Source organism: Eleginops maclovinus, chromosome 14 (genome assembly GCF_036324505.1).
Source record: "Eleginops maclovinus isolate JMC-PN-2008 ecotype Puerto Natales chromosome 14, JC_Emac_rtc_rv5, whole genome shotgun sequence".
NCBI lineage: Eukaryota > Metazoa > Chordata > Actinopteri > Perciformes > Eleginopidae > Eleginops > Eleginops maclovinus.
Window position 1 is genome coordinate 13,804,557 of NC_086362.1, and position 27,007 is coordinate 13,831,563.

At 41.3% G+C, this 27,007-nt stretch overlaps 1 protein-coding gene across 1 annotated transcript in view; it reads left to right on the plus strand.

Annotated features, from left to right (window-relative positions):
- Positions 1–2,317: 2,317 nt before the first annotated feature.
- The window catches only part of ank2b (ankyrin 2b, neuronal), a 99,121-nt gene continuing 74,431 nt past the window's right edge, over positions 2,318–27,007 (plus strand). Inside the window, exon 1 of the mRNA XM_063900401.1 lies at positions 2,318–2,684. Coding sequence (XP_063756471.1) covers positions 2,556–2,684 — 129 coding nt within the window. The 5' untranslated portion in view covers positions 2,318–2,555. The remainder of the gene's footprint in view (positions 2,685–27,007) is intronic.

The following is a 27,007-nucleotide window of genomic DNA, read 5'->3' on the forward strand; positions in this document are numbered from 1 at the left end:
CTGACATGTTTTTATCCTAATCGTCTTCTTAGCTATCCCTCCCTCTCTTAACCAATTACCTGAGATAACTCCCTGAGCCCCTGACTGTCAGAGGTCCCTGTGGGTCCCCCCCCCCTGAGGATACAAGGAGTGTTTGTATTTTGTGTAGGTTGTAATATGCAGAATTAAGGATTGCTGGTAGTGTAGAAGCAGCTGGAGGTCCTTTAATCCCTGAGACCCTCATCAGATTACAGATATAATACACACCCCCTCTGTTAGGAAAGATCTGGAGTAGATTAGTAACCAGGCAGACTTATCACAGACTCCTGCTTCTACTTGCACTGACAAACATCATGGTGCATAAACTCTGGAGGGAAGTTCTGTAGGTCTAGTTGGGACTGATAGTGCTTTATAACATTGTCTCTCCATCAGTAAAGCTTACTCCGATTGATCTTCATTGAAACAGGTCCCTTGATTCTTTGGCCTAGTTGTTCTCTGGATAAAGCAACATGGTCTCCTCAGGTTCCAGTGTGTTGCATCTCATTCAGTCAGTCAGTTTGTTGGGCTTTATTGCCTCTATAAACCATTGTTTTATTGCCCACTGTTTGTCCATAAAGTGACTCAAAGGGATAAAAGGGAAATGCTCTTACCTTCTTAGCAGTTCTTCTTCATGCTTTATTGTGATGTAGGACCGCAGTGTGCTAGGCACAATGCTTCCCCTTTGCTTGAGATGGGTGGACAATGGCTGAAGGTCTGGAACTTGCATACTTTGTACATGTCTTTAACTCTTCACATGTAAACCACCCCTGATTAGTGACAGTAGGAGGGTAGCAGTACTTTTCATTAAAATCCTTTTAAAGGTCACAGATGTTTGACTGACTTTGAAAGGTGAAATGTCACTACCTTTATTTTCATTTTGAGCTTCAGTAAGTAGACTCATCCTTTGTCCTGGCTAGGTTTGGAGATTCTCACTCCACCTTGTTGTAATTGTAATGCTGGGCCAGGCCATGGGGGGGCGCCATGATATTAAAAAGCAAAAAGGGTGAGGCTTTGGAAAAGACAAACAATGCAGACGATGTCTTCACAGAGTCCCAGAGAAAGAGAGGAGCGTTCTGTGTTTGGTGTTGGAGACTAATGGCAGCATTCAGTGTGAATCATTTCAGTGATAATGGTTGTTGGATGGTTTTGTTCTAACGTTCCCTGAACCAAAGGATTGTAGATACTAATACCAGTGAATATATTTCTACTGCATTACTTTTTAATAATGCTGATAATGATTGATAATAATGCTTGAACAACACGGTTGACAGCTGAGATGGTTTTTTTGGACCTATAGTCCGAATTGTGTTTCAGCACCATGGACAGAGACTGTGGGGATTACACACGGTGGGATTGCTTGTTTATTTAGGTTTGCTGTTTTTAGTTTGATTTAGGGCCGTAGTACAGGATAGATAATGAAGTGTAGAGGCAGTAACACATTTTTAGTAATTTCTTAGATATCAGTTTGTAAAGCAGCCAGGTACAAATTCCAGTACCCAACCCCTTTCTTTCACCTACATTCTACTCTTACTATTTCCATGACTTCATGCTGTAGTAAAAAGCTGTGTGTGTGTGTGTGTGTGTGTGTGTGTGTGTGTGTGTGTGTGTGTGTGTGTGTGTGTGTGTGTGTGTGTGTGTGTGTCTGTCTGTCTGTCTGTCTGTCTGTCTGTCTGTCTGTCTGTGTGTGTGTGTGTGTGTGAGGAAAATGTGTTTTCTGTGTGTAGTATGTGTGTGTGTGTGTGTGTGTGTGTGTGTGTGTGTGTGTGTGTGTGTGTGTGTGTGTGTGTGTGTGTGTGTGTGTTTGCCATGGAGCTGTGTAACCTCCCAGTCACTGATGCGGACTGTACCATTTCAGACGTGCTTCTAGGGAGGGTTGAAGACACTGATTGGAGTCCGATCCCCCCCCCCCCCCCCCGCCCTCCGACTGACTGCAGTGAAAGTGGTCCATCCCTCGTTGTTGTTCCAAAGGACAATGGTGCTTCCATGTCCGGCCCCTCCCACTACTGGTTTTCTGCTACTCTTCCCTCACCCCGCTTTCTATAATCCCCCCACACCCGACCCCTCCCTTCCCTCTATGAGTGGGGAAGTCATGTATTTGGAGAGTCCAAATCAGAGCCCTCCCAGGTTCCATCTGCTGCTACCTCTGAGCGGTGAAGGGAGGGGAGGAGCTCTCCTTCCTCCCTGTCTCTTTTCAGCGGCTCTGCCTTTTCATTGGTCTGCCCTTCTTACCTCTTGGTGGCGTGTATGGGCCCCCCCCTCCACTCTCTATTCCTGTCTCAGAGGCAGGGAGGGAGGCTCACACACGGTCTGCATGTGTGCAGAGAGCTGCCGTGTTAGAGGACCAGAGGATATCAGCGCTGCTTCTATCCTCTCCCTACTTTTGGGGATTTGTCCTTTGTCCTAAAAAAGAAAGTCACCTGTCAGGCGGGGGGGCTTGTTTCTGTGGATGACTGGGGTCTTTGCCAGTGGCCAGGGAGGACTTCTGAAAGTGATTTGAAAGCTAGTTTTCTGCGTGTGGGAACAGTGAGAGGACAGCCATGGCTCACGCCGCGGCTCACATTAAGAAGGCCAGGTCCGAGATGGATCAACCTCCGGACCTGAAGGCTCTGGAGAAAGCCAGAGAGAGGAGGAGGCGTTCCCGAGAGCGGGCCGAGCGCAAGAGAAAGGTACAAGGCAGACTCCCCAGAATCACCCACCTATTCATCCCTCCATCCCACTCCCAGTCATCCATCGACCCTCATCAGACTGTCACTGCACCTTCACACAATGAGGAAGTCTTCATCAGAGTCCAATATCAAGAAGCAGGAACCATGATCACGACTGTCCTCATTTTACAAGTACTTATTGAGATGGAATGACTTCTGGTTGGACCAGCAATCTGAAGAGCTGTGATCAGTGCTATCAGTCCATTGTCACATCCTAGAAACAGATCACAGTGGGATTTGTTAGCAGCGGAACAGACCATAATGACTGCTGTCCTCATCTCATCCTGTTCTCTGGTGAAGGATCTCCAATGCTGAATCCATCCTTCACTCCACTCCTCATCCTATCATCACGAACCTGACACTGTAAATTACCTCAGTGCCACTCATCTTCACTCAGTCAGTGTGTCCCTTACTCCCACCTTCCCTTCACAACACACTCCTTACAGTACACCACCCACAACACCTCCACTCGTCTCCCTGTGGCTGCACCTACGCAGATCCATCTCTGGTGCATTGCTAGGCTACGCAGTGTATGCTCTTTCTATTTGCTCAGGGTTACACACACCCTCTCACTGTGCTTTCATTGGTGAGTTGTTATGCAGAGATATGCTCTGAATTTATGGTCAGGGTTTTTACTTTGAAGGCTTTACAAGTCATCATGGGGGGGGGGGATTTCACATGTTTCTGTGCAGAATTACAGTTCATGCTTTTTGGCATGCAAGCATAAAGGCAATTGATACACACGGAGTTTCTGAAAAGTTAGGAGAATTGCATCCTTGTCATAGTCTCGCTTTTCGGTATTCAAATAAAAATAAGAGACACATTAACCATCAGCTGGTGTTATTTGTCTGAAATGACAATGGATGACTGATTCTGTCAGTTACATGGAAGTAGATTGGTAAATATTTGGATTTCCAACAAACATTTTAAGAAAGGGTTAATACCTGCAAAGTTGTGCAATCCTTTATTATAAAGAATGGAGGCGTTGAGAACTTTTTGACGCAAAGTGGAGGGGGATTGCCTCAATGGCCAAGCTTTGGTGTTGCTGTTCATGAGATCTTTTTTATATAGGCCAATTTGTTTAAAACTGCAATCAAATATGTCATAGATGACTGGTTAAATTGTCTGGTAACGAAAAGTGAATTCACACCTTCCAACCAATCAGAATGTAGACTTTCTAGTGTCCATGGTATAGAGAAAAACAACAGAGCGGTAAAGGAGTGCAAGCACAGGCCTGCATGGTGTGAAAGGGACAGGGTGACATTAAGAAGCAATAAGGGAACATTATCCAATCATAAATATCTTATCTGTGACCTTTGACTTGACTTAATGATGGGTAATAGCTATGATACAGACCATCACTTGGCATCAAAATAGCATTTTTCAAAAGCCCTGTGATCTCTGTACGGGTTGGGATGCAGAGCTGTTGTTTTTCTGTCTCTGCACTCAACTGCACGGGAGATTATCACATGGGATTATTGCTGTTCCCTCTCTCCCCCTCTGCCTGTCAACACACACACACACACACACACACACACACACACACACACACACACACACACACACACACACACACACACACACACACACACACACACACACACACACACACACACACCTAAAAGGGTTAATACATTCATTTGGTGGATTGTCCAAGTGTCAGACAGTTCTATCTGAGGAACACAGAGCTCACTCTGCGGCCCGGCTGGGTCCATTAAACCCGTGTTAATGGTTCTTTGTGGGTTAGATGGCTGGGCAGGGATAATACACGTCTAAAGCATGTTGTTGTGAAAGTCTGAAACACATTATGTTATATTGGACTTCTTATTGAATATGTCATCATGGAGGTCCCAGCATCACATATTGTATAACAAAGCGGGGGAAAATGCAGCGCACACGTGTTACATATGGAGGGATCAGCTGCTGACCCAGGCCCGGTCTTTACCTGCTGCTTTTGTAATGCAAGAGGCTTTTTGTACCGTGGCTGTTTTACACCAATGAAAGTTATATGTTTGGAAGAAACTGCTTTTTAAGCTATTTACATCGGCAGCATCACTACAGCTGTGTTGGAATGGTGAAATCAGTGCATGTATTTGTTAACTACAGTAAACTCTAGGGATGGAGAGGAATCAAAGTCAGGATCTACCATTAAAGGGGGCCTGTCATGCTGAAGTTCAGGTTCATATGTAATGTCTCTACTGGGACATGTCTCCATGCTTTAATGTTTAAAGCTCTTTATTTTTCTCATACTGCCTGTGCTGCAGCACCTCTTTTCACCCTCTGTCTGAAACCAGAGCCCAGTCTGCTCTGATTGGGAAGCTGGCCGCCTGTTTTGACTGGTCAACTGCTTAGAGATTAGCCTATCACCTACGATATGTTGGAGCGCCAGCCAATAGAAGAGCGAGTGTTCCGTAGTTAGGGATTTTATCCACACACCACAGGAGAGGAAAACCCTCACAACCCGAATAGGGCCTCTTCAAATAAAGGTTGCGACACATTACGTTACGTTGCGTTTGGATGCCATATAAAACCCAAGTATTCAGAACATGTTTACCTAAACCTAACCTTATATATGGCGTTCTGGGTTAAGATGCTTATTTTTTAAATATGCACATAATCCAGCCTTTTGTTAGCCAGAAAAGTACTTTCTCCAGAGAGAGGAAACACTACAGTGAGCTCACTCTAAAAAGCACTTTATACACACATAAACAAATACAACTTCTCAGGTTAAATGTCTAAGTGGAATCTCTCATTCTATACAGGAATCACATCAACATCCTACTAGTTCCTCTACTTCACCCAATCAGGCACATTAATCACTGTGCGGGTGCATCAGTGATTTAATAGGCTCCTGAAATAACAGTGATGTTGTGAGTAAATCCATCTTCCTCCCAGTGTAAATCTGTGTCCTGAGGGAGTATACACTGCCAGACTCACGTCACAATATACTTTGATGAACCTCTCGTAGTGTGATGGCCTGGAACAAGGCAGATGTTTTCATTGGACTCCAGGCACATTAAAGAGTCATTTAGTCACCGTATCTAGAAAAATGTGGCAGATACTTTCTGAGGGTTGCAATGTTTAAGAATCTCACTTTGACACCAAAATATTTGGTGTCACAGCAGATGTATTCAGTTGACTATCCGTGAACCTTTATTACATCAGGAGAATTCCATGGTAAATGTGTTTTACCCCACTGAGATCAGAATCCATGTACCTTCACTCGTCATACAGAGGGGACATTTACAAAAAGAGTGCTTCACTTATCTGTCATCAGAACCAATCTCCCAGACCACACTTGATTTGTGTCAAATCAAAACTTATATTTCAGAATGTATTTCAATCATATCATCAAGGTCTATCAATTTCAGACAATTCTATACTGTGCATTATGGCTTGCATCTAAACGAAGTTGACATTCATTATGTTAAAGAGTTTGGAGAATTATGAGAAACTATTCAAGAGCTGACTAGCTTCACGGCGCTACTTTAGGCAGCCATATTGGATCTCTTCATGTTGTGTCCACAAATAAGGTAAACAGTAGCCACTTGACCACCAATTGATAGCTTCAATTTGGCTAAACATTTGGTTTTTGGCTACATTTTCAGTTGAGGGCCCTATATTATCTCTTAAACTGTTTGTGTGGTCTCAGCCCGAGCTAACGAGCAGAATGACTTCGCTCATTTCTTATATTAGCCTTCTGATTTGGGATAAATCTCCAAGAGCTCAAGCTGGATTTGTTCTGCTTGATAATTACAATTCAGAAATAACGTTACCATGACAGACAGTTCAGCTTTCTGCTTGTCCTTCAATCAAGCAAATTCATTACATCCTCAGTTTATATCCTAGCTGTTTCATGAACACATTTAGCACACATGTCTTTTAGAAATGTAACTAATATTTTTCCTCTGGCATTTTTAAAGACTCCTGTAGTCATTTTTGTTTTTGGCAAATCAAGTGAAGCATGAGTCAACATAGATTACGTAATCGTTGGGGGAAAAGATGGGCTGAACAGCTTTTGGTTTCCATCTGTGTGTTTTGGCTGGGAGGGCAGCTTGGAACAGCTGATATTGCAGTAAACATCTAAAATCATGTCCATGCTAACATGTGGCCACACATTTACACACTGTTTTGCATTAGGAATGAATTTGACAGGCCTTTTGAGCCTGATGCCTTCCTTTCACTTTGGATCCACGCAGTCATTGCAGGTCGAGGTGTTTTTCATTGTGAAATCATTGGTCTCTCCTTTCCTTAGATTATTCACATCACACTTCTTCTTATTATCCGATCTAAAGTAAAACTGTCCATGCATTCCAATGAAATGTGAGGCAGAGTTTGTGTCAGCTGCCTCTGTGTCTCTCACTGCAGTGCCTCTGCAGGTACAGTAAGACACCTAGCAGACCTTCACCTCTGCCTTCCCTCGTTCTACAGGATTATCTCTTCTCTCAGTCATGTTCCCTGTCTAACGACGTCCTTCAGTATATGTCGCGTCTCTAACTGTCTTTTTAGATCTCTCAGCTTTACATCTGCAGTAGAGCAGCATGCTGCTGAGCAGGAGAATGCGCATTCACCTTTCATATTCCCTGAGGTTGACCTCAGGGAATGTGTCCCGGTCTCTTTCACTCTGCCTGTTAGGTAGAAGGTGTAGACATTAGCAGTTACACCTTTGATCTCCATGCTGAAAACAACTACACATCTGTCAAAGTCTAATCATTAATGTTGTTTTGGTAAATTAATTCTCATTTATAGCAGCACCACTTGAATTAGTCTGACCAGTTGCTTATGAAGGGCTAACATAAGATAATGTTACCAAAAGCTCTGGATAGATTGCCTGTATAATGTTGATTATTGAGTGAGATTGCTGACTCTAACACTGTGTTTTTAAATGAACATAAACTGCACCCAAGTTATTGTCAGAAAATGAGGAAACATCTGACTCGTAGGATGTTGGTAAATGAAGGGAAAGCTGCCAAAATGTAATGTATCCTGATCCTTCCCACCAACCATCTGCCCCAAGATTAAAGGTTTAGCTTCTCTGCACTGCCTGTAGAATCCACCTGCTCACTTTTGCGATTTGCAGTTATACTTCTATTTAAAAGTATCGTTTTGTTTTGACTCAAATCAAGCTAAAATTGGGAACGATCGGCTGCTTATAAGTGCCTTAAACACTGACATTTCTGTTACATTACAAAATCTTTCATTTTCACTCATCATTGGGGCCTTACCAGTCAAGATCACATGTTTCTAAATGAATCTTGTGCAACAGTTTAAGAGACAGAATGCTAGTTTTTGTCTATGAGAGAGGGAGTCTTACAGGTTGACTGGACATTTGATAATCACATCTCATCCTTAAAGGTCCCCGATTAAACTCTTTTTCAACAATATATCACAGATATCAGATATATTCGGAACCTGTCTATGATTGGCTGGAACACCAAACAGATCATTGTAGCATCCCATAATCCCCTCTGTTTCAGCCCTGTTCAGTGTCTGTAGCTCTAAATGATAATGAGCTGCTGCTGGCCACGCCCCTCTGTGCAGTGGTTGGTTTAAAAAACACAATGGTGCCCTAGGAGGAGACTCAGGTGATAAGGTGGGCAGGGGTTAGCTTGGTTGGTTAGTGGCTAATGGTTGCACAAGCCAAAGTGACATTGTGACATCACAAAGTGGCCAAAATCTGATCAGCTGATTTTCAGACAAAAACATAGAGAATCTTTGTTCCTGAGACTTTCACAATCTCCTCACAGACTGGGGACATATTTATGTATCACAATAGATTCTGTGAAATGTATTTTGCGTATGAACAAGACAAAGAGAAGATGAGTGCGCTGTCTGGGTTTGAAGAAGGGACATGTCTCCATCACTGCAGAGATATATAACACCTCAGACGCAGTTTCCTTGACTACAGGGTCAGCTGCTGAGCTGATATAAAGTTATCGTACAAAACTTATTCTGCTCTCACATTTCAGACTTAATTACTGGCTCGACTCCCCCAGAGGAGATCTGATGAAGCTCCTTCCAGAGCCTAATTGAAATGATGTGAACAATTACATAATTCACCCTTAATCTTCCTACTGCTCGCTGGCCCGGCTCTTTCTTTTCCTGTCGGTATCTCTCAAATATAACGGGAGATTGATGGTGTAATCCGCTGTAGGGTCCCCGTGTGGATTAATCCATTTGCCATTTCAGCCACAGTTGTTTTTATGGCCATTTGCATAACACATTTCAGCCTGAGCCTTCCTGACGTGTTAGCTGTTAGGTTCTGAGTAAATGGAGCTCAGATGCAGCACCATTCTCAGGCTTCTATTATAAGTTAATCAGAAATATATATATTATATATGACTTGTTTATGGATTGTATGCACAGTTTTCTCTAAAATAAACAACAATAGTGTTGAAACAGCTTGCCACACTGTGTGCTACTGTGGGACTCACACCTGTCTCTGTCCTGGTGTATTCTGTCTCCAGCTTCCAGCACTGTGTGAGTATGTAGGCAGCGTTTAGTGAACGCACTCTTTGTGTTCCTCCAGTTAGTCACTCTCTGTTGCCTGGAGTGCTGGATGAAAATGTCTACTATACGTCTCTATCTTTTTATTTTTACTGAATCAGTATGGGTTTTACTATATTACATTCAATCTAAAAATAATGAAATGAGATAAAACCAAATAATGAACGCACATAACAAAAGAAAAGAGACATGAAAAATAAAATAAAAACATTAGAGTATCCCATGAAGTACTCAGATCTTGTACTTGAGTAAAGTAGAAGTACTCTGATCTTGTACTTGAGTAAAAGTAGAAGTACTCAGATCTTGTACTTGAGTAAAATAGAAGTACTCAGATCTTGTACTTGAGTAAAAGTAGAAGTACTCAGATCTTGTACTTGAGTAAAAATAGAAGTACTCAGATCTTGTACTTGAGTAAAATAGAAGTACTCAGATCTTGTACTTGAGTAAAAGTAGAAGCACTCAGGTCTTGTACTTGAGTAAAAGTAGAAGTACTCAGATCTTGTACTTGAGTAAAAGTAGAAGTACTCAGATCTTGTACTTGAGTAAAAGTAGAAGTACTCAGATCTTGTACTTGAGTAAAAGTAGAAGTACTCAGATCTTGTACTTGAGTAAAAGTAGAAGTACTCAGGTCTTGTACTTGAGTAAAAGTAGAAGTACTCAGATCTTGTACTTGAGTAAAAGTCGAAGTACTCAGATCTTGTACTTGAGTAAAAGTAGAAGTACTCAGGTCTTGTACTTGAGTAAAAGTAGAAGTACTCAGATCTTGTACTTGAGTAAAAGTATAAATACTCAGATCGTGTACTTGAGTAAAAGTAGAAGTACTCAGATCTTGTACTTGAGTAAAAGTAGAAGTACTCAGATCTTGTACTTGAGTAAAAGTATAAGTACTCAGGTCTTGTACTTGAGTAAAAGTATAAGTACTCAGATCTTGTACTTGAGTAAAAGTAGAAGTACTCAGATCTTGTACTTGAGTAAAAGTAGAAGTACTCAGGTCTTGTACTTGAGTAAAAGTAGAAGTACTCAGATCTTGTACTTGAGTAAAAGTAGAAGTACTCAGATCTTGTACTTGAGTAAAAGTAGAAGTACTCAGGTTTTGTACTTGAGTAAAAGTAGAAGTACTCAGATCTTGTACTTGAGTAAAAGTCGAAGTACTCAGATCTTGTACTTGAGTAAAAGTAGAAGTACTCAGGTCTTGTACTTGAGTAAAAGTAGAAGTACTCAGATCTTGTACTTGAGTAAAAGTATAAATACTCAGATCGTGTACTTGAGTAAAAGTAGAAGTACTCTGATCTTGTACTTGAGTAAAAGTAGAAGTACTCAGATCTTGTACTTGAGTAAAAATAGAAGTACTCAGATCTTGTACTTGAGTAAAAGTAGAAGTACTCAGATCTTGTACTTGAGTAAAAATAGAAGTACTCAGATCTTGTACTTGAGTAAAATAGAAGTACTCAGATCTTGTACTTGAGTAAAAGTAGAAGCACTCAGGTCTTGTACTTGAGTAAAAGTAGAAGTACTCAGATCTTGTACTTGAGTAAAAGTAGAAGTACTCAGATCTTGTACTTGAGTAAAAGTAGAAGTACTCAGATCTTGTACTTGAGTAAAAGTAGAAGTACTCAGATCTTGTACTTGAGTAAAAGTAGAAGTACTCAGGTCTTGTACTTGAGTAAAAGTAGAAGTACTCAGATCTTGTACTTGAGTAAAAGTCGAAGTACTCAGATCTTGTACTTGAGTAAAAGTAGAAGTACTCAGGTCTTGTACTTGAGTAAAAGTAGAAGTACTCAGATCTTGTACTTGAGTAAAAGTATAAATACTCAGATCGTGTACTTGAGTAAAAGTAGAAGTACTCAGATCTTGTACTTGAGTAAAAGTAGAAGTACTCAGATCTTGTACTTGAGTAAAAGTATAAGTACTCAGGTCTTGTACTTGAGTAAAAGTATAAGTACTCAGATCTTGTACTTGAGTAAAAGTAGAAGTACTCAGATCTTGTACTTGAGTAAAAGTAGAAGTACTCAGGTCTTGTACTTGAGTAAAAGTAGAAGTACTCAGATCTTGTACTTGAGTAAAAGTAGAAGTACTCAGATCTTGTACTTGAGTAAAAGTAGAAGTACTCAGGTTTTGTACTTGAGTAAAAGTAGAAGTACTCAGATCTTGTACTTGAGTAAAAGTCGAAGTACTCAGATCTTGTACTTGAGTAAAAGTAGAAGTACTCAGGTCTTGTACTTGAGTAAAAGTAGAAGTACTCAGATCTTGTACTTGAGTAAAAGTATAAATACTCAGATCGTGTACTTGAGTAAAAGTAGAAGTACTCAGATCTTGTACTTGAGTAAAAGTAGAAGTACTCAGATCTTGTACTTGAGTAAAAGTAGAAGTACTCAGGTCTTGTACTTGAGTAAAAGTATAAGTACTCAGATCTTGTACTTGAGTAAAAGTAGAAGTACTCAGATCTTGTACTTGAGTAAAAGTAGAAGTACTCAGGTCTTGTACTTGAGTAAAAGTAGAAGTACCAGAGTGTAGGAATACTCTGTCACAGTAAAAGTCCTGCATTCTAAATGTTCCTCCAGTGAAAGTAGAAAGTACTCTCCTCTAAATGTACTTAAAGTAGTGACAGTAAAAAGTAGTCATTGTTTGATTGGTCCATTTCAGAATAATATCTCTGATATGTTTTATAATGATTGATCATTAAAGTGTTCTCAGAGCTGGTAAAGGTGCAGCTAGTTTGAATGGCTTTGTATACTGCAGGGTAGCTGCTGAATTTACTCCAGGTGAACTACAGTCTGATTTAAGGGCTGATTATATTTACCATCATTAATCCAGATCTGTAAAGAAACTAAAGGGATTAAATACATGTAGTGGAGTAAAAGTACACCATTTACCTCTGAGTTGTAGAGGAGTAGCAATAAATGGGAAAAGTACTTAGTTACTTTCCAATCTGTTGTAAAACCTCCCTGTTTCAGATATTTGAATCACTTCCTACATTTCCAATTTCATCAGATTGAAATAATGTGGTGCATTGCTTGCAGGCTATCTGATACAAAATTAAACATCCCTTTAGAGTTAATGGCTCCCCATAAACTGCCATTAGAGTGCAAACATTGGTAAAATGAATGCTTTATTTTCTGTCAAAGCTATTCCATCTGGATTGGTTTGGCTGTTGACCCTCCCCAGCCCCCTCCCCAGCACTACATCATTTAATTGGACAGAAATGAACAAATAATCCGGAGGAGAAGGCTGGCCAGGTGCAGCATCACACTGTGTGTGACTGTGTGACTCACACCTGGCTCTGTCTGACTTCTGTCTCTACACACCTGTCTGTGGGCAGCGCTGAGAGGAGCACGCATTACACGCCGGCTGTGAACCTATATTCTGAAAGTCCAAGCAATTTACAAAAATACGATATAATACACTTTATTTGTCCGAGACTCCATCCTCCAGTTCCACAAAAGTTAAAAAATCAAATACTACAAATACTACATACAGCAGTACACTAAATACTACATACAGCAGTACACTAAATACTACAGTACACTAAATACTCTACTTGTACACAGTACAGTACAAACATTCTTGGCCCTTGTAGCCAATGAGTGCATGTCCTTCTTAGGTCTCATAGGTCACTGACCACTTTTGGTATTTTGACTCACAGTGGCAGCATCTGGACATTTTACACCTACATTTCCAATGTGTCTGTTTTTGTTTTCTTTAATTTGAATCCTGAAAAACTAAATAAGTTGTTTCAGAGGGAGGTTTAATGGCTTCCCATGAACCACCATTACATCTGGGTTGATTTGGATGCTGCCCCCACCCCCCCATCCAGAGCATTACATTATGTAGCTGGCACTCCCCTGTCTGTTTCTACATCTAATCTCAGTCACAGCTGGGAGCTCCACTCATGCAGTTTAGGCAGGAATGCTTGTGGCTGGGATGTTAATCCCCCCCCTTTCAAATGTCTATCTATGGATCTATGTACTGATCTGCTGGAGATTTAAAATGTTTGTACAAGCTATGTGTGATTTCACTGTGATACTACATTTATATCAGTCTACTACGGTATCATTTCGGGTTTCATATATTTCTACAGTTGTTCCCTTCTGTGTTATACATACATATTTTATTGTAAATGTTGAGGTTAAACCAAAAAAACTAAAAATGATTGCTTCTACAAGAAAAAAAAACAATGATATTTCAGTGATGGTATACGTACTTTCGAAAGATGGTGTTCTCGTGCGTCGGTGTGGCAGAGCAGGTCTAAATGTCCTGGATAGAGATTCTCTTACAGAATACTAAAAAAACAAGACTGCTTCATGTCACCCCCCACCTCAAATCTTCACTTAAGCCACACAGACAGACACACACACACACACACACACACACACACACACACACACACACACACACACACACACACACACACACACACACACACACACACACACACACACACTGAGGGAACATGCACCAGTGTTTGATGCTGTACTGGGATTGGTGAAATCCTGGATTAGAGCATTTATAATCTGGTTGCTGGTTGCACTATGGGACACTGCAGCTCAGGAGAAATATCAATCATATTTCCATGGCAACCAAAAACAGGAGATTGTGCTATGGAGAGTAGCAGTAGGGTCTACAGCGCGCGTACAGCGGCACAGCGGTTAACAGGACTATTCTAAAGCAGTGTCGTGCCTTTTTACAGCACACTGACTAACATCAGCCTGACAGTCTGATCCCTCTGAGGATCCCTGAGGCAGAAACACAGGACCAGCAGCCCTAGAAGAAGAAGAAGAAGAAGAAGAGAAGAAGAAGAAGAAGAAGAAGAAGAAGAAGAAGAAGAAGAAGAAGAAGAAGAAGAAGAAGAAGAAGAGAGGAGAGAGGAGGAGGAGGAGGAGGAGGAGGAGGAGGAGGAGAAGGAGAAGAAGAAGAAGAAGAAGAAGAAGAAGAAGAAGAAGAAGAAGAAGAAGCAGCAGAGGAAGAAGATATACTTTATTGATCCCTTGCAGTCTTGTTTAGGAGATGATGGTGGCTTAGTTATGCAAGGGTAAAGATCAGCCAAAGGAGCTTACGAGAGCTATCTGCCTCTCCGTCTTTCCCAGAAGGCAAGATTTAAACAGTTTAGGTTTTTTCGGCCTACACTCTACACTTTTTTGGCCCTTGAGATTTGGAATAAGGTAAAATAGGATAGACCTTTTTGAATCCCTGTAGGGACATTCAGGAATCAAACCGCCTCTGGGTAGAGAGCAGGGCCATTACCTGCCTGCATCTAGACTGGAGGAACAGCAGATAGTTTGGAGAATGTCTCGTCCCAATACATTGAATGTAGATGATATCAGTTGGTGGAGAGCCCCTGGATATTTGGAGGAAAATATTTTGTATGCTCATGAGAAAGTGTTGCAATCATAAAAAGTGTTTTACATTTTCAAAAAATGTACATATGGATTTTAGCTAACAAGCGTTTATTATCGATGATATATGGTAGATGCTGTCCTGACTCCTCATTAATAATGTCATTAAATATAAAAGGTTAACAACATGTCAATACATGTGTCTCAAGCAGAGGGTCTGCAAATAGCCTCCTGCTGCTGCATCATGTCTGATCAGAGTACAGACGAGCTGTCAGTGGAGAAACCCAGCATGAGGTTGAGGCTGAATGAACCCATAAAGCCCAGGTGAGCTTGGCGATCATTCTCTGCGGCTTCATAACTTATCTCTCTGAAGCCTACAATAAACAATGTTAAACTCCATGAAGAGAGAGTTGGTGCCAATAAGTGTGTGTGTTAGTTTTCCATCTATGCTCCTGTTGGCTCCTGTCCTCCTCTCTGACGCTCCTCCTTCATCAGAGTCCTTCTCCTCCTCCTCTCCTACAGCTCTGTGGGTGTATGCTATTTCAGGCAGGTCCATCCTCCCTCCACACACTCTTTCCTCTCTGTGTGGGTTTTTCAGATGCTCTGCTCAGGTTGCAAGGCTTGTAAAATGTAATAGTCGCTCCAGTGAAAGAGAGCTGGTTGATACTCACTAAGATGGACCTGCTCCCTGGATCCAGTCCAGACACTAACAACACAAGCTTCTACTTTATATGTGTCTTTTTTTCTAATGCATCATTGTTCTTCCCTCAACAACAACAGGAGGCATTCATAGGCAATACACCTGATAATCTTATTAAATACAATTCAAAGGAAAGGATTCATTCCTACAGTACAGTAGATGATATAATACAATTTGAATTATGTACCCAAAGAAGCTGGGGACATTATAACAAGATACAACATTGAGGAAGATAAATTAAAACAAGATAGAAAAAACATTTATATTTGTGCCAGGGTTTGAGAGCGCCCAAAAGCAGACGACCTTTTTTTTGAACTCAGAATCCTTTATCGGCAGAGCTGGGCCGGACAAAACATGAACTCTCTCAGGACAAGAACGTCCAACATCATCAAGCCTCTGACGCTGACTGAGGGAAAAAGCAGAACTTAAATGCACACGAGACTAATCACAAAAACAAGACACAGGTGGGGAGGGAGGAGAATGAGGGGCAGCAGGTCATCAAACAGGAGGGAACACAGATAGGAAGTGACAGCTGACAACACTTTTCAAAATGAAACGGGAAAACAAAGACGGATCTTGCCATGGCAAAAACAAAAAAGGCAAAACTAATACGGATCACAACAATTTCTTAGCGTAAACCATAATGAAATAAGGAAAGAGCACCAGCTGCAGGAGTTGAGGCCAGGGCTAGAACCTGGATGATGTTGGAGGAGAACAGTTTCCCTCACCAGGTCACTTGCTTATCATTTCAATAATGTGCAGTATTTATAACCGCTGGTCAGTACTGTGAGGGGCTGGTGGTCAGTGTTTGGAGCAGCTGGTGGTTTCTCAGCGGGGGTTCTCAGCAGACTTTGAGTTGCTGTAGGACTACAACATCTGACCCATCGTCCAGCATCAGCCAGATGTTGTGTCACCGCTCTAGTAAGGGTTTGACTTTCAATGTTCAATGTCTTTGTTTTCCTCACTAGAGCGAATTAACAAATGTGTTGTTTAGTCACACAGTAGGGAAGTATTTTGCTGTTTTATGAATACCAGGATTTTTTATTTAAAGCTCAACAGAACAAATCCTCTCTTGAGATCCCTTTATACTTGAATGTACTGTAAAAGGTTACGTTATGGCCGTAAATGAAAAATGTCTACATAGTCAAAGCCATCACTGTCCCACAGAGCACAAGCTGAATTGAGAATGCTGTACTTGCTGTAAAAGATAAGTTGAGTTTTGAATACAAAAGGCCAATACGCCAATGCAGATATGTGGATATCGATCCAGATTACATTTAAGAAGATTTGGAAATGAGATCTTTAGAAGCATTTTACCAGCGGCTGGAGCAAAGGTGGAACCTCTGTTCGAGTTCTCAATTCAACCTGTTAGTGCTGGGAACAGAGGCATCCAACATGCCCCCCCCGTCCCGTCCCGTCCCGTCACCTTTTTGGGTGAAAACTGTCAGATATTTGAGTCTCAATAACATTTGAAACAAAGATTGCATTTTCTACAGGCTTGTTGTTTTGCAGCAGAAGAATAATCCATGGATAAACCTTTTCCAAATCTGTGTTTCCATAGCAACATGGTCTCCGACTTCTATAATTCATGTTGTCTTTCTGCATAGCATGTGAAACGGTTGCCTTTTAGCTTGACCCCTGTGTGTGTGCTGATGTTTTAATACTGATTAATGCATATATAAACATGTGGCAGAGATGTGCCTGATACAGTATGTTGAATATTAAATCCCAGATTAATGTTTGCCTGGATAACAGAGTGCGACCCCTGCTGCATTACAAGTCCACGGGGCATTGGCTCAACTTCCTGTTTGTCCACTATCTGATTCATGGCTCATCTTCAAGCTTGTGTTAGCTCTAGCTAGTAGCATCATTTCACGATTTAAAGGATGGCCAATAGTCTGGTCTTTAGCTTCACACGTGCAGACTTAAAAAACATAAATGAAAAGTGATTTGTAACTGAGAATACAACATAAACTAAAGCCTGCGATATGTTAAACTCTTTTACTACCCCAGGACTTTTCAAACTAAAATGCCCTCTTCCATTTCCCCCTTCCAATAAACCCTTTCAAACAAGTGATGTACACACTTCACCACAGTTCCCCCCCCCCCACAGCGGGACAGGCAATACAAGTGGCTTTACCCATCGCCCCCCGTCCCTCCTGCAGCCAGTGAGCCATATGGACGATCACAGATTAAAGGGTTTGTTGTCTCCACCGCCCCGCCCGGTGGATTACCACGCAACGGGGGTAGGGCTGCGAGGGAAGGGAGTGGTGGGGGATACATTCTGTGTGCAGTTATACACAGAGAACACTGAAGCGTATTATGTCAACAGATTCCCCATCACTGTATTAGGTTAGTGAAAGCACGAGTATTGATTGAACCTGATATTTTTCATTCAAACCTAATATTATACACACACACACACACACACACACACACACACACACACACACACACACACACACACACACACACACACACACACACACACACACACACACACAGCCTTATGCGTTCGCTACTAATTGGATGAATGTTCAGGCAGAGGATGGCTGTTTAGGAAGGAGATGGAAGGAGACGTTAAGTAAATGACACACAGGAAAAGGTTAATGAAACTAAAAAGGTCTGTTAGGGGACAAAGCGTTGGAAGGCCATTCTTGATTTGTCACGTTTTCTCAAGCTAAACCTAACTGAAGTGTGTCAATGAGAGTTAGTGCCAAATCGTGAATGCTGTGTCTGAGGTGGTTGCATTTAGCATGAATGGTAACACTCAACACATTTGCCATCTAAACAAATCATCAGGAAATGAAATGGTCCAACATTTTATTTGTAGAAGAAGAAGAAGTTACATATTCTTCCTTTACAAATGATCATGTGCCACCTGGAGTGATAAGCTGGCAATAAACATGCTAACAGTATTGCTAGTTTGGTCACATGACCCTTTTCTTGCTGGGTGTTGCATTCTCTCTAGAGTCTCCTAATTCACCTTTTTCTCAGTCAGGGAATCATTTGGAAAATGAATCAATCTATTTGCCACAGCAGCAACATTTGACCAAATATCTTGCTTTAAAACAAAAGGTATTGTGGTTTGATTTATATAGCATCTAACAAAGCAACTTGTTGAAACATTTTCTGAACACCAGAGGAGCAACTTTAACACGTTCTTTTTTGAAATGCTATTTACTGCACCCAAAGGAGCTGGGTTTGAGTGTGTTTGAAACATGACCTCGTGCCTTAACCTTGCTACAGCGCACAGCCTGATATTTCCACAGTCCTCCTTCTCCCCTTACAGCTGCAGACAGAACCAGCACGACACCTGACACCCGTTCAGCTGAAGGTCCTATCAGAGACCAAACTGTTTCCTGAGGACAGACAATCAGTTTGCTCCTTCAGTAGATTCCATTTGTTTGACCATTATCCTATTTTCTTGCGCTCTATCTCATTTTGTCAGACACATCACATCACAGTGTAGCACTTTTGTGTCATCAGGCTGCATAATGGAAGTCATTTGGAATCATCCATTAGTGTCTTTAATGTAGTAAATTACATTATAAGCTCATGTAACCCCACTGCATCTCCAGTAAGAAGGATAATCATAGTTAGATTACATAATATAGATGTTTTCCAGCGCAGCGGTGCCAAGCCATCCTTCTCTTAGGTAGACTACCTTTTTGTATGATTCTAAAAGTTGGTTTCGAAGATCAAATTTACATGATTTTGACATTGCAGTTCTGCTTATTTAAGATAATCAAAACATGCAAACCGTTTATACCCAAACACTAAATCATGTTTTGTTTAAAAGAGACACTGTATTTGTGGGCTTTGAATATTATGTTGTTCAACAGGAGTCCATCACTATACTTTAACTATATATCCATTTAGCATTTGAACTCATTTATAATGGAGGTTTTTTATTTCATTAAATGTGTTGAGATGGTAATAAGTTCTCCTCGGAGCAATAAATAAAGCTTTTGCTTTTGTCAGATATTATGCATGTCACGGTCATGTGCGTGTTTATATTAATTCATTCACAGAGGCGGCCCTCTCTTGTGGTTTCTCTGACTCTCAACAATGAGGGCTCTTTCTCTAGACTAAGATATTCAGTGAAGGAGAGCTGTTTATGGGATATGTTCCATAGTGACAGTATTATATGAGTCATGTCCTAGAAGAGTGCACAGAGAATGGGGACATTCACCTCGCTGATGTCATCAGACAAGGACACATACATGCACACGGCGTGAACACACACACACATCTGACCGTGAAGGGGACAGACATTGACCTGCAGTGACAGCGGGAACCTGAACTCTGAAGCTTTTATTAAACAGAATGCCATTCATTCTCAGATCCAATCAATGGGCATGAAAAGGTCTCTGTGAGAGTGATCTGCATGCAGACCGAGGGGATCAATAGCTCTGTGCCCAGGGCCGCAGACTGACACAGATCCTGCTGCTGCCATTAAACAGGCCATGACATGAGGATTAGTGACCATGATGCTGAGCAAAAGTCACACCGGTGTCTAGACCGGTCCGTGAGCCTGGTATGCTCCTGGTGCGGATCACAAGTCGTCGACTCATATGATAACCACCTAACAAAGTTATATTTCGAGATCTATCCGCTTTCCAGACAATCTCTCTTTAATCCAGATAGTAAATAGTGAATTTTTGAATTTTGAGGTATTTGTATTTAACTTATACTTATTTATACTTCATACTGTACTCCACAGCCCTAAAATGCAGAGGTACATTCAATACTTATCCTCCATACTATATGAATGATTTGCATTAATCATATGAAATAAAATCAGGACATTCATACATCAATCATTGCAGAATATATTATATACTTTATTCTGAATAATGAGCATTTCACTTTTGGTACTTGGTACTTTAAGTATAAAGTACCTCACATGTCTGGAGGTAGGGGTTCTACTCAACCCCGAGTTAATCTTGATGACCAATGTGTGAGTGTGAGAGTGTGTGTGATGTGTAGCCCCTGCCTCTGTATGAGTGAGCTGTGAACAGGTGAATGATGACTGGTAAATGCAAAGCGCTTTGAGGGGTCTTAAAGACTGGACAAAGCGTTATTTGAACACACTCCATTTACTATTTATTGTGATGCCAGTGCTTTTGTACTTTGACTTCAGTAACCTTTCTGTCTAATACTTGTAACGGTATTTTCACACTGTTGTATTTGTACTTTAAGTACAGCATCTGCGTGCTTCTAACTCCTTTGATAGTTGCATGTTTGTTTGTAGTTTTCTTGTTACAACACAAATCCACATTCACTCCATTTTTCCTATAGTTCCTCTAGCAGCTGTTGGGCAGCAAGCATCGGGTTCAAAGCATTTCGAAGGTTTCAGTGTAGGGGAAGACATTTAGGGAAAGGTCGCTGGGAGTCATCTTACTCTGGTAGTAACTGGGATAACTCACGCATGGCAATAACCAGCAGCAGCACTGACAGTGTTATTATTTACCAGTGTGTGTACTTGTACTGTTCTGATGTTCTCTCTCCTATACTATTTTAAGGAGTCATGAGTAGACAGACTCATGTTCACTTTGCAAGTCACTCGGAGATATTTCAGGGCCAAAACAATGAGGTGAGACATGCCGTACAGGAAGTTCAGTCATCTCCGCTCTAATGAGACCCTTTTAAATCCACAGATTGACACTTTGGCCCCATACACACTTGTTCGACTTGTAGTAAACCTTTTACATTTACATTCAGCAGCTCTGTCGCCAGAACCACGGGTAGTTTCAGTGTTTCTTCTGGAACATAACGTTTGACTGCATATGATCACCAATGATTGGCCCAGATAAGCCTCATATTAGTCCAAAGTGTGTCTGTGAAGCCCCCTGTTTTGGCATGCTGCCCCATGTGGACCAGCCACTCTCTGCTCTCTCTCTACATGCATATCTAGGCTGGTGGGTGTAAAAATAGCCGGGTTGGGGGGGGGGGGGGGGGGGGGGGGGGGGCGGGGGGTGTTAGTCAATGGTCAAAGAGTTGGAATTAGCAGTGAGTAAGAGCTCTGCTGGCAGTTACGGTGCAACAGGGACAGGAGCGTCCCCCCTGGATGTTAGTCTGTATTTAAGGGGGGAGGGGGAGCAGGGCTGGATTATCAGAGTGATTAAAGGCACTCACTTAGATTCCTTTAGGTTCTGATGGGATAGCAAACCTTGCAGCATGGGCAACACGGCTATGTGTAAGGTGTGCGGCTCGGACAAGGGTCTGAGGACGTCCGGCAGCCAGTCCCACCTGGACCAGAACGCTTTCCCAGACTACTACTGTGTGGATCATTTCCCCGAGCAGACTGCTCTGGTGCTGGTAAGAGCTTCCCCTGGAGGTGGCAGGTGCAGCAAACTACATGTGTTCTGTCAACAGGTTTCACATCACTGTCTCAGGTTAGTTGAAGGTAATACTATTAAGTAAACCTATTTAAACTTAATATTAGTGCTATACTTTATTTAATTAAAGTCAACGTTTCAGTTTCAGTGAGCAGTGCTGGAATGTAGTGTTTGCTACTGCACTGTACTAAACTAAAACATGTAGGTACTTGTACTTTATTTGAGCATTTCACATTATTCTACTTGTATGTATGTATACTCCCCTACATTTATTTTACAGATTAAGTTACTCACTACTTTGCAGATTAAGTAATTACAAAATATAAATCACCGATTACATTTTCATATATTATTGTAGGTTAAGGTAGTATAAAAAGAAATCCAAATAATAAATCCCACATTTACCAAGTGCAACACTGAAGTGATGAACACGTTAACTCATCAATAATTATAATACAAATATTTAAAATATATGTTGCTTATGGTGGCCCATTCTGAAAAGTATGTAGATAGACTTTTGGTACTTAAAATACATTGTGATGTTAAAACGCTTGTCATTTTATTTAAGTACCATTTTGAGTGCAAGACTTGTAACTGAGTACTTTAACACTGTAGTTCTGAGTGCTTCTTCCACCTCTGCATATGAGCGATTTGATTGACTGTTTGACAGCAGACGTGTGAGCTCTTTGAACCTGAGGTATTTTTATGCAGGTCACAGCTTCACGTTCTTTGTGTCGCTGACAAGCTCGTCTACTTCCTGTTTTCAATGGAAGTAGAAGTGCTTTAAGTTCTGCCTTCACAATCAATACTGATTGGTCCATTATGATGGGTATAACGGGAATACATACATTATTTAGGTGTTAGTGTGTGGTGTGTGTGAGGAGCCTGTGGTTGGTGAGTGTGTAAGTGTGTGTAGGATGGGCTTGGGTGTTATTACCGCTCCTCACCTTTTAAATGCCAGTGTGACATTTTTGCTCCTGAAATACCCCTGCACAACAGCATGTGGACTCTGTGGCTCATTTGAAAAGCAGTGGAATAAATTTAGCAGCATCCCGGGAAAACAACACCAAGAATCTTACTCATTTAGTCTGGAGTCTCTCTGGTGAGTTGCTACTCTATGTCCTTTGTGTATTGCATTGTGGGAGAAAAGTGTGCATCAAGAGAACACTGAGAGATCTACCATATTGAGTCTGCACACTTTACTTTAGAGTCACACACAATTTCTTTTAGAAACTGTTCAAAAACCTTTTCAAAGCTGTTTTACTCTTTGAAGTAACACAATCTGAACCGAATAGGTTCAATAACTATTTAGAAACTATCTACTCTGAAAATAAAACTCTGTCGTTTCTTTTAGCTGTAGAAATCATTTTAGTTTGTGTAGGTTTTAATTGTATTCATTTTTGAGCATATATTTATCATCTAAAGATATTTTCTGATATGCTGGTGGAGACCAAACAGGAAGAGTGGATATGGGTTAACATCACCATGTGGATGTAGGTTCACTCTGGAGCGTCTGGATGTGTTACTGTGCCAGTATGTGATGTGTTTTAAATTGCCCGCACGTATAGTACGCCTTCTAAAATGTCAGCTTTGATAGAAAATGCATGAGGTCATATTTAATAAGCTAAAACATACGGTTCTTTAACCTAACATTGAATTCGATACATAACAAACCCATGCTCTAAGGGAAAGTGCTGATCCTCTAAAAGAGAAAGTGCTTTTGCCTTCAAGCTCTCTCACACTGTCAACATGTCTTCATGTCTCATACCTCTGACTGGTTGTACCTCAGAAGGTCCAGAGTGGTTGTTACCTGACAGCTCAGGGAATGGCTGCTATATTAGTCTGTGTTTGAGAGAGGAGGCAGGAACTGACGGCCTGCACTGACCTCTGCAGCACCAGATCCTGCTTGTTATCTGAGAGGATGAAGGGGAGGAAGAGAGGAGGGATCTAAATACAGTTAGTGAAGCAGCAAAGCAGAGGGAACGGAGAGCTTCATCATACAGTGAGCCTCTCCACTGGAGCCGGTGAGCTGCTCTTCTGACTGTGGTGTGTTCATGAGCTTTAAGTGGTACTGTGGAGACAACATGCATGCTTCCAACATGTGTTGCATTTGTGAAGTGGAGTTTATTAAGGCATTAGTTATAATCACGGATCAACTGACAATGCCATCCATTTCGTTACTTAGCTAGCATGGGTAAATAAAAGAGCAACATCTATCCATGCTAAAATGGGAAAGATTTTATGAAGGCGTTCTGACTAAAGTAGTTGGACCAAAGCAGCACGGCCAGTGGTTCTGATCTGTTTGCTGGTATTGTTTTCCCAGCAGCAGGATATGAGCACATGAAGGTTCTTTGAGAGGATTTATCATTAGCACATTTTCAAAGATGGCGCCAGTGACGATGGCTGCCGTGTCTTTAGGTCCTCTCCAACTTTGAGTTTTTTCTGTTTTATCTCAGTGTTTTTTTATTTTTGAATTTGAATTAGTTCTATTTTTCTTATGTCTTATATAATATGTTGCATTGTTGGAGGAGCTAGGGACTCAAGATTTTCATTGCCATTCCTACACTGAAGCTGCTGAGCATCTGACATTAAAACCTTTGAATCTTGGACTAAATCTTCCAGATCGGATGAATGAAAAGCAACACACCTTCCCAATCCTTATAAAGGCCGAAATGTGAGAAGAAACATTATGTTGATTGAAAAAGTATTTTCAGCTTAAACAAAAAGGTTTACAGTTTTTACATATATGACACAACCGTATTGGTGCATAAAACGACTTTATAGCCTGGTTCATTAATGTCGAAACAAAAACATGATGCTCCACGTCCTTCACTGATGCTGATAGGGCCACAGGAAGAGCTCTGATTGGCTGGGCCATTTCCAAGTTTTCTTGGACTTGACCCAGCTCTGCACTGCTGTCTGCCGGTCAGCTGACACCACTCATAAAGTGAATGAAGGGGATGGAAACAGGGAAGGTGAAGGAGATGGGTCGCTTTCCAGAATGACAGCTGGAGGAGAATGAACTGGAACAGGTTATTTATACTCTGCATGAAGCTTCTGCAAGTGTGTGATTCTAATTACAATCATTATCACCTCCCAGTGTAAAGAGCAGCTCTTTATTTGGCAAAAACTGTTTTTAGTTGTAACGGTAATTTGATTGGATTAGTTTGAGGTGGTGGTCATACCTTAAAACGATAAGTGCACGGACCTGTGTCTGCATGAAGCTGAAAGGAGCTTTAAGTACGAGACACTGGGAGAAGGGTGGTTGCTAGTAAACAGAAATACTGTTATTCCATCTGGACAGGCAGGAATAGAATGTGTCTTCAATCAATTAACAGGAGAAGAGATTCAATCCGTGTGTGTGTGCGTGTGTGTCTCTTTCTAAAGATTGAAAAATTAGAATTAGATTAAGGTTACATGTGAGGTATCGGCTATGGTATGTAGGGCGGTTAACACTATAAAGCTGTTTTTGAAAGCTGTATTGTGGTCCTTAACGTATTTGCTCTTGCACACATTGTTAAAATTCAAGGTAATTTTGATATGCATTTATTTTTACTGTACTGTTGTGTATTTATAACCCAGGGTCTCGCAGCAGAATGCCACTTTATTTCATGCTACTCAAGGAAAAACAATATAAAACTGAATAATTGGCAGTTTGTTTCAGTCAGGATGCTTTAATGCTCCTTTGAAAACGGTGACGAGAGTTGGCACAGTTCTTTTTGCTTTTTTAAGTTTCCTTTTAAGAATTACATCTGTTTTTGAGCTGCTCTCCCCGGGGAGTGGATTAGCTGACAGGCTCTTTGTGACACTGATTCACTTCCTGTAGCTCTTTCAGTGCAGACAGTTGGGTGTGTCTTCACCACGATGATCCCTTTGATTGGCTGACACGTTGTTCTTACATCACTACTCCTGCAGATAGTTGATCAGCTGCAGATATGGATTCTCATTGTTGTTTGAAATCCAGACGATTATGGAGAGGAGAGAGCTCTCTTCTTGTCGGGTGTTGCAGTCGTGGGTGTGCGGTGTGAAAAGGAGTGGGCTGAGCATCCTCTGTGGATCTGTTGGCTCTGTTTGCAAACTAGAGAGGGTCCAGGCTGGCTGGGAATTTATTTTTCATGTGCTGGACAACAAGCTAAAAGCACTTCATCAGACATGGGATAAGAGCCACTGGGCGGCAGTCGCTTAAACACTGCAGAACATTCAAGGACAGGGAGGAGGGCGACACACACACCAGTGACAGTGATTCATCACCCTTCCTGTTGTCCTCGTGGCAAATTTGACTCATTCTCAACTGTTTTTATGTTGGGATAAAGGTTTATTTTATGTCAGTGGCAGAATAATTTTTTCACTTTCATTAGGTTTTGGGTTTTATTCAAATTTGTCGCATCTGTGGTCTTTTTTTTGTAAAAACTTTAAACCCAAAAATGTGTATTTCTTTTTTAAAATCAGAAATCAGCTTTGATTATGTGTAAATTAGGTCTCTTGAAAATCTATTTTAAAAAGAAGAGTACAAACATGTGGTAATAAGTCAGAATAAAGTGGCTCAAAAGGTATAACATGGATTTGGATTATTATTTATTGTAGTGGCCAATATCATAGAAAAGTAAAACAAATATTTATCTTAAAGGTCCTCTATTGTGGAAAATGCACTTGTTGATGTCTTTTATACATAAATGTGTGTCCCCGGTGTGTAAGGAGACTCACAAAGTGTCAGAAAATACAACCCTCTCTCTTTCCCTCCTTACCCACATCTTTAAAAGCGGGGGTACAAACGAGCTGATCCAGATTTCCGTCCGCAATATACAGTCGTGAGCTGAATCCCCTCCGCAGCACCTCTGTGTCTCTGTGCAGGATGTCTGCAGGAGGGACTTAGAGTAAAGTTGGTATATTAAATATGTCACTGCTCTAGCAGTAGACACTGGAGAATGAACAAGCTATGTGCTGTATCAGAAACAATGTGCCACGCGTTTTGGAAGTAATATGGTCTGTGTTTACTTTAGCAAGCATCACTAACACTCAGAGCTAACGCTGCACTGGAGAGACTGTGTGTAATAAAGGTTCTGTCCTTGTGGTAAACCGAGAGAGAAACGTTTGAGCTCCATACTGTTTCAGAAATAATGCTGGATGTGGTTTGGAACATAATATGGCATTTAATCACGGCAGCGTTTAGCTGAGTTTCTCCCGGTAGAAAACTGTCTTCAGAGGAGAGATCGTGACGCTCCAAAGGGGCGTGGTCAGCAACAGCTCCAAAGGGGCGTGGCCAGCAGCAGCTCCAAAGGGGCGTGGCCAGCAGCAGCTAGTTCATTTAAAGCTACAGTCACAGAATCAGCACTTCAGGAACAGGGCTGAAATAGAGGGGGATGAGGCATGCTACAATGGGGGATCTGTTTGGTATTTTGA